Source organism: Apis laboriosa, unplaced genomic scaffold, assembly GCF_014066325.1.
Source record: "Apis laboriosa isolate Shangri-la unplaced genomic scaffold, ASM1406632v1 scaffold1_cov151, whole genome shotgun sequence".
In the NCBI taxonomy this organism is placed as follows: Eukaryota; Metazoa; Arthropoda; class Insecta; order Hymenoptera; family Apidae; genus Apis; species Apis laboriosa.
In genome coordinates this window covers 4283093-4299880 of record NW_025222279.1, presented here as the reverse complement: position 1 = coordinate 4299880, position 16788 = coordinate 4283093, and the positions used below count along the sequence as shown (strand labels likewise).

The window sequence follows — 16788 nt, the reverse complement described above, 5'->3', positions numbered from 1 at the left end:
CCTTCCTTTTTTTTGAAGCAGATTCAATTATGTAGAATGTTTATATTGCGTTTTCGTTTTCAAATAAGGTTAAGTTAGTTCGAGATTATTTACATAATTTCGCAATGATAATTATTGTAACACGATATTTAATGGTAAAAAAAAATTTATTATTACACTATATTTAAATTTATGATAGTAATAGAAATATTTTATATTTTATATTTCAAATTTATCATATATAGCTTATTAATGCTAACAACTACCTTTTTCCAAATTAAATATTCATCAAGCACTTCATTTATTATTAGATAATCCAACGAAAGAATCTCTCGCAATATCATACACGAGTTTTGAAAATGTTATTATAAAAAGAGCAAGATAAAAAAATCGATCAACACCCATACTCAGCCATTTGCATCAAGTCCAATATCTCGTAAACCAAGCAACCATTTCTACCTCCGACCAACAGGATCCCACCTCTACTGCAACTACACGTTCAAAAACGATGCAATGCCGTGCCACGCGCGGCCCGAGCGAAGCCCACGCTCGACACTCTAGGTCATTTCGTGGCCCTCCACCCCAGCTGCCTAGGAACCAAAGGGTGGACGACGAGTGGGCGGAAAGGAAGGAAAGTTGGCCGTCGAGGCTCGCGGGCCTTGACCATCACTCGAATTCACCTCGAATCTATGCACAACTTCTCTCTTTCTCCTTCTAAGTTATTGTCGTGGTCGAGTTTGAAAAGAGGGAGACGAAAGAACGGTTGCGGTGGAATTAGAAATAAATCTTTCCGTCCGTGAATACTATGAGCGCGCGTGCGCACACGTGAATCGCAAGAGCACGAGATCGCACACAATTGCACCGGTTTGCACACGGATATCATTTCGCGCGCGTGCAGTCAGGGCCACGGTGACCTTAACTACCTTCCCCCACCACATCCCTCTGGGCCGGCCACCCCTCCGCCCCTCTGCACGCCACCCAGCACTGCAGTGCCGGCTGCGGTGGGAGGCAAGGGGAAAGGCACGTGCCACCGATGACGTCACGTACTGTGTGCACTGCGATGCGGTGCAACGCCGGCGCCGGTTCTTGCCGTGCTCCGTACAGATCTAGGTCCATGCGGAGGCGTGCGTCGCGTTGGCAATACTGTTCTGCGCAGACGCATCCTTTTAATGTAGGAAAAGAAGACAGAGAAAGAGAGAGAGAGAGAGACAGGTGATATGATTTCGTATTAGAATTGATTTTGATAACCGATTCGAAATCTTGAAAGTTTAGGGAATAAGGGTCGTGAAGAAAGAGGATTAGGAAAAGAAGTGAGAACGTGCGATTGATAGTGATTGTATTTACTAGGGTGAATGAAAGTTATTCGTGGAGTATGGTGACTGGAATAGTTACGAGACCTTCGAGCACAAGGATTTTATAATGGAGTTACTTGAGCGGTGAAACGTTCTTAGTAGAATTTAAAGAATGCTGAGTTGAGGGTAAATATATGGTTGTGTCAAAAAGAAAAATTTTATCAAACTAAAGTGTTAAACATAAATAATTAAATAGCTAGAAATATTAATTCAGTATCAATATTTTTTTTTTTTTTTTTTTAAGTGAAGAATTATAATATAGATATATCTACAGTTTCCATTTCAGTGGCGCACTCTACTCTAAATAATTTTTAATAGAATTATTGTTCGATGTTTCGCGATAACATCAATGTCAGTGCGATTATTTATCAGTCGCGACATTAGCGTCATCATAACGAACATGATTATAGCTCATGATTTCGAGAAAAACAGAATGCATCCGATTTTACCATACACGATTGCACGTATCAAAGAAACATTTATACCTCTAAGATAAATTAAAAATGAAGAAAAAACATTTTACCAATAAAATATTCTCCACCAATATTAAATATGGATTTTACTAAAATATATATTTTTAGAAGAATTATATAACCAACATTATTTCGAAAATCCTAGAGGAGACAAGAATCGAAGAGCTTGAACTTGAAAAATCTATTCTAGACGTCGTATATTCTGGTCGTAAGCCCTTGCCACATTATAAATTTTAAACCAACAATCTTACTTTCTCTCATTTCTTAATATAATTACAGATTTTTCCTAAAATATCCCCAATCGAATTTAATCGAAAATACAAAGCAAAAATAAACTTAATCGATACTTTCACATATCAGCCATTCAAGTAATAGGCAAGCCAGATAGAAAGAGCATCGTGACATGGTCGCTATCGTTCCATGGATCGTTCCATGGAATACCACTTCCTGGCCGTCCCCTGCCCCTATCGAGAGTTTTCCTGCCCACGATTGCCAATATGATATGGTACACGTCCATCGAACCAGTCTATCTGGTAGAGAAGAGAGAATCTAGCCAGCCCAATGACCTTGATCGTCGACTCGACGCGGATATCTCTCGAAACGGTCAACTGGGTCAGGTGCGCGAATTCAGAGGAATAAAATGGACAGGCACAGGTGGCGAAGCCAGTGAAAGTAGTCGAAAATTATGCGCTCGATCGCGCGGATCCAGCCGCGTGGCAAACTCGAACGGTACCTCGACCGGGTCGTTGATTCCTCCTCCGACTCCGGGAGGCCAGTTGAATGGACAGAAGTCGACTTTGCGGTCGGTGAAAGTAGGAGGAACCTTCGGGGCTAACTGGGTTACGAACGTTCTCCGCGAAGATATATCGGCCCGTTGGCATTTGTAGAGACGGCCTCGCAAAAGGACGGGCTTATAATCGAAAGCTGAACGGTTGGGATATGCGGCCGATGTGGTAGGCGTTGCACGGAATAATCGAGGAAAACAGAATATTTAGATGTTAAGATTCAAGTGGTTTAGGTGGGAGTTTGTTCGAGTGGTTCGAATATTAATCGAAGATCGATGTATATCGAAATAGTCATATCTCGTTTAAGAATAGTTCGATTGAGTTGCAAATTTTTACATGAATTGGTATACGATGTTGCATATGAAATTCGTTGAAGAAGAAAAAGGAATATTTAAATATTAAGATTCAAGTGGTTAAGTTGTAGATGGGAAAAAAGATTCGAATATTAATCGAAGATTGATATATACTTGAGAATTTTTAAAAATGAATAGACATACCTCGTTTAAGAATAGTTCGATTGAGTTGCAAATTTTTACATGAATTGGTATACGATGTTGCATATGAAATTCGTTGAAGAAGAAAAAGGAATATTTAAATATTAAGATTTAAGTGGTTAAGTCGTAGATAGAAAAAGAGATTCGAATATTAATCGTTCGTAATCGAAGATTATAATATATACTTGAAAATTTTTAAAAACGAATAGAGATATCTTTAAGAATAATTCGATTGAGTTGCAAATTTTTACATGAATTTCATTGATATGACGCGAGCGACGTTCCACGAAATTCATCGAAAAAAAGAAAATATTTAATAAGATATAAGTAATAAATATACTTGAATATTTTTAAAATCTAAGTGATAAAATTTTCAAGATTTAAGTGATTAAGTTGTAGATGGGAAAAGAGAATATTAATCCTATTAATTCCTAATCGAAGATTTATACTCGAAAATTTTTAAAAACGTATATAATAACGAATATAAATACATCTTGCTTAAGAATGATTCGATCGAATTGTAAATTTTTCCATTACGAATTTTATGAAGAAGAAAAAGAAGAAGTGGAGAAAACTCACCTGTTCGCTTTCGTAGACGGCGCTGTTAGCTGGTCCATTCTCGATCGGGTCGCGGCTCACTTTCGCCCGGATCTGAAAAACCATAAGGGCAAAACAGGTTAACCGGAGAGGCGGCTGCAAGTGAGGCCGTGTTTTTTCGTTCGCTCGAGCCTCGCCCCTCGTTATTTTTGGACCCGGTCGTACCGATTTTCCACCGGCATCCTTAGTGCGACGCGCGCCTAAGTTTAGAGCGCGGCGATAATACCTCAAGGTTCAACTTGTTAGCCATCTTACGAAATTACCGAAAATCGCCGCACGTGTTTACACCGTTGGCTCGGTCGAGGCTTATGTCATCAGCGTCCATTTGGCATATGCGTCTACTATACGATCGACCGTCTGAGACGATTGCGATCGTTACGAAGGGTGGGCATACTTGCAATCTATGCACGCAATAAGTCTAACTTCAAGTTCACAATGTGCAAAGTGGAGCATCTAGATATATTAGACACGTGTTCTTTTTCTTTTTTTTTTTTTTTCTTTAATAAAGATCGAAGTTGAGGACGAAGAAACTGAGTTTTATTAAATGTCTCTAAAATTAATAGACACGTGAAAAGATTTTACGCGTAAAGAATGTTGGTTGTTTGAGAGATAATAGAATTTTTTGCTTGTGAATTATTAAATGTTTTAGGATAAAATTGGAAAACGACAGATTTATGAATGATATTTGAAAACTTTTCTCAAAGTAACGTTTTCGTGACTGGGGAAAATTTAGTGAGAAGAAGATATGACTTAGAAGAAAAGAAAAGGTAAAAATTGTATTTTAAGAGGAAAAAAGCTATTAACTTTTTTGAAAATCAATCTTCTTTTTTTTTTTTTTTTTTGAAGAAAGGAAAAATGAAGTATGCAGGTTTGGTTCCCAGGTACTCTATATTCAATCCTGGCTTTGTTGCTTTCGTGTTACATCAAAAGTTCTCCACTTTTACTTCGTTTCGTTCCCTTCATTCGACTTTTTTCGTATTCCATACATATACTCTCTGCTCGTTGATAGTCAGAGAATTTCCTCATCAAATATCGTCACGATTTAATCCTCTCCTAATTCCATTCACTTCATCCTAATACACCTTGTACTACTGTCACTGCTCGGAGAAAATTTTAAATTTCAACATCAGACGCTTCTAACCAAAACTCCAAACCACCGTTTCATCTCGTATATTTTTTTTTTTACAAATTTAATAGAAATTTTTATCAACATACATCAAACAAACATCATCAAAATTGCTAAACTTTAAAGATAATTCGTAAAAATTATCGAAAATGTATTACCAAATTTTCCAAATATCAAATAAGCTAAATATTTCATCGATTATTCATTCCTACAAAAATGACCGAGGAATAGAAATACTTTTATGATCAATAACAATAGAACGGCAATTAATCGATCGTTAATTATCTAGATCTTAATTTCCCGATAATCAGAATGTATCAACAAAAATTCCTATCTAATAAATATATATATATATATATTCGTAAATTAATCTCTGATTTATCAAATTTATCAAATTTATTACATCAATTGTTAGCTGCACTATCACGAATTTATCTACGTTTGCTCTAAAACACTTTTAATCCCTGTATCACATATTTTTCACCACACGAGTGAAATTTTTTCCGGATTCAAGGAATAGAAAAAAAAAAAAGAAAAAAATCGATTGGATGTTCGAGTCGATGGTTAGAACGCAGATGGAGTTAGAATGGATCCAAATGAAAATCTAAACGCGAGATTCTCGATCGTTCGAGCGTTGCAAGGTTACACCGTTATTGACGTGCTCTGCATTCAGACGATTCCGGTGCTTTTCTCTTTTTTCTTTTTTCTTTCTTTCTTTCTCTCTTTCCCTTTTCCATTCTCTTCTTTCTTAGAGCCCCGGGTGAAAACGAGACGTCTCACGTTTCGTAACTATGCGTCGTTCACGATTGAGAAAACTGAGCGAGGAGAAATTATTTGGTGGGAACACGATCGAAGAAATTTCGTCAGACGTTTGTTTTAATTCGAAAGATTTAATCTTCATTATTTCTTTCTTCTATTTATATAAAGAGTTTATTAATCGAATCTATTAATCGAGTTTCTTTTCCTATCTGCATTTTGCATTGGTTTTTTTTGCTTCTCAATGGATATGAAAAACTTATTTCTTTAACCACAAAGTTCTCTTAGAATTATCGATTATTACTGCAAAAAGTAATAAAAACTGAAATGAAACGCGTATTGTGCTTTTATTATACGGCCATAAATTATTTAAAATTACCGATTTAAGGTTAGGAAATAGAATTAAAGTGAATATTACGATAGATGATAGAGAAGTTGCATAACGAAAGGATAAATTATTAAAATTATTAATAATCCGTTTAAAACGACGAGCGTGTTAATTAACGAAAATTTATACTTAACAAAATTCATAACTTTTGTAACGTAATGGTATTTTCAAGTTGCTTCATAATATCTTAAGCATCGTTAAAATTTTCGAGGGAAACGATAATTACGATTCGTCGAGCCATAATAAACGTTTCGGATACCAATGGTATCGGAACACATCGTAAACAGATGCTGCGTAATCAAACGCGATATACAAGTGATCTCCTTATATACTTATCGCGATACGCATTTACACGAAAATACGCCCAATTATCGACACGTTCATCATCGCGCACAAATCAAAAAGACAAAATTCTAGAAAGCAATATAAATAATATGTTCCAACTCCATGAATGTCATCCAAAACCAAATATATACGTACCTCGTCGTTCATAGAATAATCCAGCTTTTATTTTACGAAACCGTAATCGAAACCGTAACCGCGACATTATTCTCCCAATTTTTAACCGCCTATCTCGCCTCGACTATCATCGATTATCATCGTCAAACCACCGAATCACATTTTCATTTCAAACTGCCCGTTTTGAAACATTCTAAACCACTCTAAAGAACTAAATCAATTATCTAAAATCAATATTGGACGCAAAATGATTCGACACGTTTCCAAGTCGAGTCGTTCGCTCTCGCGCACATGGAAAATCGTCACGGACAATGCGTTCAAGCTTCGGCGCATATCCCCACTCCTCTCCACCGGACACCAACCGTCATCGGCACTGAAGCGACACTTGGGCTACGTAAGAAAAGGGCACATCGCCACCACCATCGCGTCTCCTCGCCCTGAAAGATCATCTCACGGCGTCGCGCACAAGCACGCTGCTTCGAGCTCCCGGCGGCGTATGTATGATGTTACGCAAGTGCGACCAGCTTTATCAGTCCTCTCGTTTGTCGTTAATTAAATGTAGGCTTAGTAGAACGCGGAAGGGGCTACAAGTTCGAGGAGATAAGCCCGCCACGCCTCGTGAAACCGATTTAATTGTGCGCCCCGATGATAACCCTCGGAGGCAGGGGGGAGGAGACGTTGCTTCGAACAGGATCTTCACGATAAAACTGCGTTCAAGTATGTACGAGGAGGAGAATTTATTAACCCTTTGCTCTCCAACGGTGACTCTTCAACAATATTTATTTATGTTTGATTTTTTTAGAATATAGCTTCATAAATAGATTCCTAAGCTCTTTATAATCTTATCTTACGATTAATTATGGTAATCTTATGAGACTTACCGCCTTATGAAAGGCGCGGGTCTGAGTCTGGAGTTTCGAGCGAAACAGGCTTGGAGTGCAAAGGGTTGACACTTGGCATTAGGCGTTCGAAAGATCTTTCGGAGTGGAAAATTGTAAGTGTGCAATTTTTTTTTTGCTTTTGTTTTTTTCTTTTTGCGACATTGCGATTTGAATTAATATTTAGATAAGAAGTTTGAAATATGGTATTTTTCGTGGATGGAAGAATACCTGTGTGCAAGAAAGAGAAGAAGGAAAAATGAATAAAAGCAACTTTTTTAATCTTATCTCGAGAAGTTTGCGAAACTTTTTTTTTTTTTTTGCAACTTTGTTGTCGAGAAAAATGACGCACGAAGAATGATAAGGAAACCACGAAAGTAAAAGTGGAAGATGGAAGAAAGTAACGAGTAAAAGTAAATTTTGTAGATTTTTTTTCAAGGAGAATCTGCTTTTTTTAAAATACAAGCTTTATAAACATATCCATCCAGAAGACTAATCCATCCAGGATTTAACGCACAAATTGAAAATACTTACGAACAAAATATTACCACAAAAGGAGAAAGAAATAAATGCAAAAGAGAGAGAAAAGAAAAAAAAACCTTCAAACTCCGCCGATCCCCTTCAAACTGAGAAACCCACCACCAAAACCGACGCGAATTTTTCCAGAAAAACGGCCTCTTCTATCCTTCGAAACAACCTTCTATATAAATATATCCATGACGATTAAGATGACTAATCTCGCGCGTCACCCCTCGACGATAAAGCAAAAAATAAATCTCCCATAAAAGGAAGAATGAAGAACCTGCTTAGCTCGACAATAAAACGACAAGATAATTCCCTATACTGTTCGAAGGCCAAGTTCATCCAACGGATTCGCCAACGGAGAAAAACGCAAACGAATCGTTATCTCGTGCGATAAGCAAACTTCTCCCCCTCTCCCTCCCCCTCCATCGATCGATCGATAAAACAAAAAAAAAAACAAAAAAAAAGAAAAAGATACAATCATCACACCATTCGGTTACGCTCGGCTCGAACTTACCTTCTTCTTGCGGGGGTGTTGCTCCTCGAGGTAATCGGGCACTATGCCCTCGTCCAAAGTGGTGGTCGAGCCTGGGGTGCTGCTCGACGACGATCCGGACACGTTGTAAGGGTAGTGTTGTTGATTGTGCGAGGAATGGGCCGAAGTCGGCCACAGGGAGCCGGTGGTGGGCGCCCCCTCGTCGCTGAGAGGGGGGCTGGGGGTGCCGCTACGCCACGAAGCCCCGCTGCTGCTGCTGCTGTTCGATGTGCCGCCGACTCCTGGCGAGCCGACCACCATGCCGCCACCTCCGCCTCCTCGACCTCCCCAGGAACCTTTTCGAAAATACCAGAGGATCGTTTTTAATTAAATTAATCATTGCCCCTCTCCATTCATCCGTTTCTTGGTTGCTGAAACGCGTGTTCGATTTAAATTTCGGGGTTTAAAGATTTCTCTTTTCGATTAACAATTTCGTGCCTATAAATATAATATAATATATTTTATCTGTAGAAAAAATTCTGTATCTGTGTACGTACTCGAAGATTCAGATTAATGAATTGGAATTGAAAGATCGTTGCGATTAATCTTTTGAATTGAGATTAGATAGAACCTGTTGTCAGACATTGCGGCAAGGTTGAATTTATAGCCGCTTTCCTTGATCGTTCAAATGTACGTAATAAATATAAAAATTAATTTTTCTTTGCTTATATATATATATATATATATATCAATTTTATATTTAACTCCTAACACGTTCTTAATTCTTATTCCCTTTTACCCAGTCTCTTTTTTTTCAAATGAACATGATAAAATAGTATGATAATTTTATACAACTCGATAGGATTATTCGAAATTATAATACTAACCGTAATTATGTTGGCAGTGTAACGGTAAAGGATTGTGAGGGCTGTGTGGCGAGCACGAGAGCGACATGAGAACTAGCGCGGCTGTGCATTCATCCATGCAGTCGCCGCGCTCGTTTGTGCGACACCCCTCGCGACCACATCCGTGGGGTATTCGCTCGCTCCAACCGCTGAACGATCGTTCAGAATCGTTGCTCGAGCTGGGTCGCCGCTTTCTGGATCTGGAACAATCGATAATCCACGATTCACAAGTTAAGTTGTCGTGCAAAATCAAGATTCGTTCGGGTTAAGTTAGGCTAAGTTAGGTTAGATTAAGTTAGGTTAGATTAAGTTAGGTTAGGCTAAGTTAGGTTAGGTTAGGTTAAGTTAAGTTAGATTAGGTTACGATAAGTTAAGTTAGGTTAGATTAGGTTAGGTTAGGTTAGGTTAAGTTAGGTTAGGTTAGGTTAGGTTAGGTTAGGTTAGGTTAAGTTAGGTTAGGTTAAGTTAGGTTAGGTTAGGTTAGGTTAGGTTAGTTAGGTTAGTTAGGTTAAGTTTAGATTATTCGTAAAGTTTATTCGTTACTATTGAAAATACAATTGAATACGAATGCGAAATGATAATTTCCCGTCTTTTTAAGTTTCCCCAATGTTGAACTTATAAGCGTTGAATGCGCATACATCAATCATACGCGCACGTTACACACGAAACGGCAAACGATCCGATGACAAAGTAAAAACTCGACAAACGTGATCTGTTCACGTAATACTATACGCGGCGTAACGTAACGCAGATTAGCGGACGAACACGCAAGTTTCGTAACGGAGGAAGTTTCGTTTTCCCACTTCCTACGATTTTCCATTCTTTTTTTTTTTTTTTTTTTTCCATTCTCTTTTTCCTTCCTCCATTTTTCGTGGAAGAAATGTTTCAGTAACGTGACACGAATATACACGTAGTAGTCTGTCACGACAATAAGAGGCTGTCGTCCGTAAAGAGTAACAATGGATCGTTGCCGGCCTTTTCCCGGAATTTCGCGCTTCTGTAATTACGTAAAATAATGTTTTTTTTCCAGTCGATATTCCGTGGACGGTCGGGGCGGTCATTGTACCGTAATGTTCCAACGTGCTGTAAATTACAATTTTCCAAGAAGAGCTAGTAAAGATGCCAACGATATAACCACGCCACGGGCTTCTTGGTCTAACCTCCCCCGAATTAGGTTAATTTCGTCCTTCTTTTCGATCTTTGTGAGTGATTCGTGAGTGAAGATTGAATATAAAATTGATATATCGATTGTTGAAATACTCGAAGTTTTTAAATATATATCACGTTAATTCTTTTTTCCTGTGATAATTTTATTGATAATAATTTGAATGATAATTTTTGTTGACAAAAATTTGTTATTTAAATCGGAAAAATTTTTAATCTTTTATATTATAATTATTTGAAATTTTATATATTTTAGAATTTGATAGAACGAGTGAAAAGATTCAAAATGATACACGATAGGTTGTCAGTTTCATGGTTTACAAGGTTTGCGAGATTACTCGGTGTCGAAAGGTAAGAGATAAGTTTCTTGGGGGAAGACACCCCTTGATACGGTAGATCGTAAGTAGATCGGATGTTTCGACACTCGACACCGAGTAATCGATAGAAACCTGTGACTTTCTAGGAAATTATAGGGTAAAATTTCCTCGTTATCTTCGAGTATCAATCCCTTCTCGCGAGACAATAAAGTCGACGATACCGTTGTCTTGGAAAGATTCAATTTTTATTTCTAATTGAAAATATCGATATTTTACTTTTATTCGTTTAAAGAAATTTTTTTATCCTAATTACTTTTTCTATGATAATTTTTAACATTACAACGCTAAATAAAATATTTAGTATATACTTGGTCAAAAAATTATATATTGTACTATCGTTAATCGTTAACATACATTTGAACCTCAGAAATAGATAAAAACTGTCGACTCGTCCAATAATTGAATTCCTATGTCAAATCTAAATCGAATGTTACATAAAGTTTATCATTAGAAAACTACTAAGTTAATCTTCCAGCACATAGCTTTATCTTCCCTTATCTTCCAGAACACCGGTAGTAATATCTACTACGAGTTCCATTTACAAGCGATAAAAGAAACGAAGAGAAATAGGGGAAAAAAAAAAAAGAAAAAAAGAAAAAAGACGAAAATCCTTTAAACAACCATATTGCTCCTCACCATTGCCGTCCGCCGCTCGATGCACTTTCTACGATCTACAAGTTTCACCTACCCGTGTTCTTTCTCCCTGCTTTGAGCAGAACTTTCCAGAGAAGCGAGAAACCTTAGAACTTCAGCTTCAAACTCCATGGAGCAGCGTTCGGGGTATAGTCGGTGGACACGAAGAACGGATACACGAAGTACGTGTACACGAAGGACACGATATCTGTGCGCTTTAACTTGGAAGGAGAGAGGGAAGAGGGAAGGGAGGCACGAAACGTAGTCAAGGCCACCGCTTAGCCGTTCCGCTCGGAGCGGTACATCGGAGAGTCGAAAGTGAAACGTCGCGTTACCCGGCAGAATGACGCACGAACTAGAAGAGACGGTATTTCGAAAGTAACACCACCTTCTCTCTGTCTTCCAAGATCACTGTTCAACGTGTGTGGAGGAACGTGTTTACGAACGAAGAAACGAAGAAATTATAATTAATAACGAGAGAAAATCGAAGATCGTCGATTACACGAGATTTTCGGCACTACTGTGTCCCATGCACTACCTACTCTATTCGGTCTAAATCTACTCTGGCGCCCTCTCTGGTCTTTGTTTCTCATGTATCGCCTACAGCTTCGATTTTAACGTGTACAGTTATGCTTTTGTAAATTGGCCATTAGGCCCAACCGTATGACCGTAAAGGGATATGTTTCTGGAAAATTCTAACAAAGAAATGTTCTTCTTTCTTATCGACTATGGGAGAGAGATAGTGGTCAATTGGCAAACTAAATCCTGGCTGTTTGAAATCTTATTATGGTATATCCGTTTTCGATCGATCTACCGTGAAATCCTATCGTACGAACGAAAAACCATGGCTAGTGGAGGAAAATCGGTGAATTCCTGATCCGTTTAATCCATTTCTCGAATGTTCGAGAACCAACACAGAAATAAAAATCCGATCATCTCATTTTCGTAATCGTGTATATTCCATACAAGTCGAATATACCGAGCACATGAAAGTTAAGTCGGGATAGATAGATAGACTACGATCGGTCGATAATTACCGTGCAATTGCAACAGGTAAGTGGAAGTTAAACGAAAGAGGAGGCGGAGGAGGAGGAGTAAGAGAGTTGTGCCGCGTGGAAACGCGCTTAAAGGTGGATCGGGTGGGGGAAGAAAACTTCGAAGTATACCATGGGTACCGTTAGAAACGGCATCGAGGCTCGACCGAGGATTCATGGTAATCGTTGCTATAATCCAACCTAAAATATTAACCTATACGAGAATGCTACACAGAAACTTTTAAACGTATATTATAAAAGATGAATTCTCCTTATAAATAAATTTTCCCTACTTTTGCTTTTTCTAAGGAACTGGTAAATTAATATTACATGAATAAGAAAAGAAAAAAATAGAAAAATATCATAATTGAATGATTATCGAAGAACATAATTACAAAAAGAATTTTTTTTTTTTTTTCTTTCAATGAGAACGCAGCCTAAAATTCACTTCATACAGCAAGAACTATACCGCATCTCGACTTTCAAAAATCACTCTTGAAGGTTACAAGGATCACGGTTGACAGCTCGGACAACAATTTTCGATCTCGAAAAACCGCTTATCCGTGTCGCTGTCGTTTTAATTAAAGAGACGCCGCCACGCTTTGGCCGCTAGAGCTCGCGAACACTGTGTCGTGCAAAAAACGAAAGAGAAAGTAAATTGGCTCGATAGCAGTGCACCGAATAATTCCACCGGCTGCCTTGTACTTGGCGGATCGTTCGGCCATCGCGAGTCAAGGTGGACCGGGATAATCTTCCTCCTCGTCGTCGACCGCGCTTTTTTCCATCCCTTTTCTTTGCGCGTTGCGTGTTAATTACGAGCGAGCACCGTTTACAATATACGAAATTGGGCCGTGAGAAACCTGGTTGGAGAAGCTTCGCGATCGATCCCATTCTTTCTCTTTTTTTCTCCACATTTCACAGCGTGTCTATCTATCTTTCTCTTATTTTTTTTACTGATTTTTGCTGCTTTTGAACTGTTGTGAACACTTTTCACCGGAGTGTACGGAGTTTGACGATAAAATATCTGGAAACTGTGTATATCTGCTAGAGTGAATTTTTTTTGATAATTGATCATCGTTGAGGTTTTTATATAACGTGTAATAATAATAATAATAATAATAATAATAATAGATAATATTTAGAAATTAAAAATTTGAAATTTGAAATATTTTAAATAATTTAAATATATATTTTTTTAATCGCACATAGCTATAAGCGGATATATTACTGGCTCATGGGGACAGATCCAAGTTTTTCAATTAACGTCCGTGGATTTTAACCCTTTGTGGAGTCGACAGGACGGTTTGCCTCTCTGCTGTTCCAGTTTTATAGTGGAATATACGTAACGTTTATTACTTTTAGATATTTCAATCGAGATACGTGTAATTTTGATACATAAATTTTCCATATTATCGCGTGAAAATATCATTTTCAGAATCATTTAATCATCACATTTGGTTTAAATATCGATTAGATTATTTTATCGTATTTCTTAATCCATTTCAAGTTCTACGATAATCATCTTTGAAAAGATTAAAAGTCATTAAGAACTCGTTTACGTTTTCAACAACGAATCAAATCCTATCGAGGGATATTAAAATTCCTTTATATAAAATTACAACAATTGAGATAATTTACAATAATAACAAAGAGGAAAAAAAATATAATCATTAACGAGTCGATCAATTAGCAAAAAAACGCAAAACGGAAGCGTGCACACGTTCGCGTGTCACTAAATATATTTCATCGCGTTATCATCTCGATAATGACTCGTTGTGCAACACTGAGCCAAGGAATGAAGAATGATCGAGGAGAAGGAGAAGGATCGTAAATCGCGTCCCTAAATCGAGATCCTTCAACGACCTTCAAAAATTTCTTCAACACCTATATATATACCGATCCGAAAAACGTGACAACGTTTAACTCTTTTCGATTATACCCTTTAGAGGATTAGACGTGTAATGGCGGTAGGGATTTTTCAGGTTAATGGCGGTTGTACCGTTATTTTTCAGGTAGAGAAGTTTACGATCGAGTATCGAGGGCATTTTGTCCAAATAGCTCCAATAATGTATTATGGTTCAATGGGCAAATAATGAGAAAAGTAATATTGAAGTTCAGTTAATGGTAGATTGTGTTATTTCTATCTTCCAAATATAATATTACTAAATATAATAGTATTAAATATTATATATTATTATTAAATATCCTCCAATGTGGATAATGTGAAATAAAATATTTTTTTTTTTTGAGGCTATAAATATAAAATCTCGAGAAATTTTAGCTTCGTAGTTCGATCATTTTATCACAATGATAAAAAAAAATTAACAAAAAAAAAAAAAAATATTATTTTTAAAATTTCAAGGAAAAAATAAGAAACAAGGAAAGGACGAAACGAAATTTCTCGTATTTCACAGAACAACTCGATCAATAATCCTTAACGCGCATATTCCTTCAACAAATCTCATCTTTACTCAACATTCTTTCGCTTAACAAAAATTTACTCAAGCGATAAAAATGGAACCGATATAATACAATTCCTTGTGTAAAAGCTAAACTACGTGTGAATTATACAATTAAAAACGAAAAACTCGGAAGCTCAACGATATAAAACTAAAAAAAAAAAAAAAAATAACTTATCATTGTTCCCTTCGAGATTAATGAAAGAAAAAAAAAAAAAAAGAAAAAATTCTAAAATTCTATTAATCCCAACTAATAATAAAAAGATATCAGCTTAGAAAACGCTTCTACTAGAGGAAGAGCTTCTACGTTCGTTCTTACGTACAGTATGCGTCGTTTCATCTTCGATCTAATTTTCCCTCGGCGCCGATCGGACTTGGACTGGGTGAGGCGGATGGTAAAGGGGAGAGGCTGATTCCGTGTCCTGGCCCCGGTGTACCACGCTCGTGGTTGCCCCAGAAACCGTAATGCACTTCTCTCTATATGGGTCGGGAAGCACGTTGATCCATATTCGGGGCGGCATCCCCCTCGCGTGGCCGAGGGGAGGAACTGGGTCACTAGGAGGAGGACCCGTGGTGCGCCTGGCCACGCGAAAACCCGTGTGTTGCTAGCCGACTGCCGCGACTTTTCCACCAACATGAACATCGAGCCGATCGTGCTTTTCATTTTTTTTTTTTTCTTTTCCTTTTAAACGAATCGGCTTTCGATAATCTTTCCTTTTATTTTCGTATTTTTGTTTAACCGGTAGAAAGAAGATTCTTGTTCGTCGAATCGATGATAATGAGTTTTTTACCAGCTCGGTTTAAGGAATTAAGGGTTTGGAAGTTTTTTAATTCAAGTCTAATAGCGGAGAGAAAATTCTTTTGGATATTTTTTCCAGTGGATATGGGTATTGAACATGTGGTTTTTTTTTTTTTTTTTTTAATTTTTGGAAGAGTTTAGACTGGAAGTAGAAAGAAAATTTTTGTTCGTTGGACGAATATCGAAAATGGCTTTTTCTTTTTACGAGTTCGGTTTAAAGAATTGGGTTTAGAAATTTTTTCTAATTCTAAGTTTAATAGTAGAATTCTTTCTATCTTTGGATACTTTTTCCAATGTATGGATATTGAACCGATAAATGGTGTCGCAGTTTTCTTTTTTTTTTTTTTTTTCGATTTAACGAATTGGATTTAGAAAATTTCTTTTCATTCGGAAGGGTTTAATTCGTTTTAATAGGAGAAAGAGAATTTTTGTTCGGATACCTTTTCCAATACACTTCGAGAACCAGTAGCTTTTTCGTTTTACGGGTTCAGCTAAAGGAATTGAATTTAAAAATCCTTTAATTTATGTTCTACAGTGCAGGAAAATCCTCTTACACCTTCGAATATCGAGTAACGATATCATCATCATTTTTACTTTTTCTAAATTTTTTCGAATTTAAAGAATCCGAATTTTTTAGAAATCATTTATTTCGAAAAATTGAATCCAATCGTTTTGATTTAAAAAAAAAAAAAAAAAATTACAAATTATCGAAAATTCATCGAACATAAACCAATCCCCCATTCGAGTTTACCTTCCTGTTTACCCTCGCAACAGTACAGGAAGTGACGAGGGTGACATAAAATTAATTAACTAACTCAATTAATCACTCTATTTATAACTTTCATCGTCACACACATCAGAAAATCATCGATCAATTTCCTTGTCGAGTTTTCCTTCCATATCCAAGACAAGACTTTCGATTCCAAGCACATTTGCATTTATCTCCACCCTCTTCCTTCCTCGAACAAACTTCCTCTTCCACCCTTACCTATTCCCATACCTATCCCTATCCCCGTAAAACCGGTCGAAACCCAACTTACAAACACGAACACGCGATCTTGTCGCGCCACGACCACGACAAACCTCTCTCTCTCTCTCTCTCTCTCTCTCTCTCTCTCTCTCTCTCTCTCTCT

At 37.3% G+C, this 16788-nt stretch overlaps 1 protein-coding gene and 1 long non-coding RNA gene across 2 annotated transcripts in view; one reads left to right on the top strand and one right to left on the bottom strand.

The window, feature by feature from the left end:
• LOC122712399 (zinc finger protein 395) overlaps positions 1-16788 on the bottom strand; it is a 94286-nt gene that overhangs the window by 21986 nt on the left and 55512 nt on the right. The window contains exons 3-5 of the mRNA XM_043932045.1: positions 9172-9389; positions 8327-8640; positions 3663-3734 (exon numbers count right to left, since the gene is read on the bottom strand). Coding sequence (XP_043787980.1) covers positions 3663-3734; positions 8327-8640; positions 9172-9389 — 604 coding nt within the window. The remainder of the gene's footprint in view (positions 1-3662; positions 3735-8326; positions 8641-9171; positions 9390-16788) is intronic.
• Positions 6462-8245, top strand: LOC122712403. Its single transcript, XR_006346333.1, has 3 exons — positions 6462-7126; positions 7212-7403; positions 7475-8245. It is a non-coding gene; the product is annotated as an uncharacterized LOC122712403 (long non-coding RNA).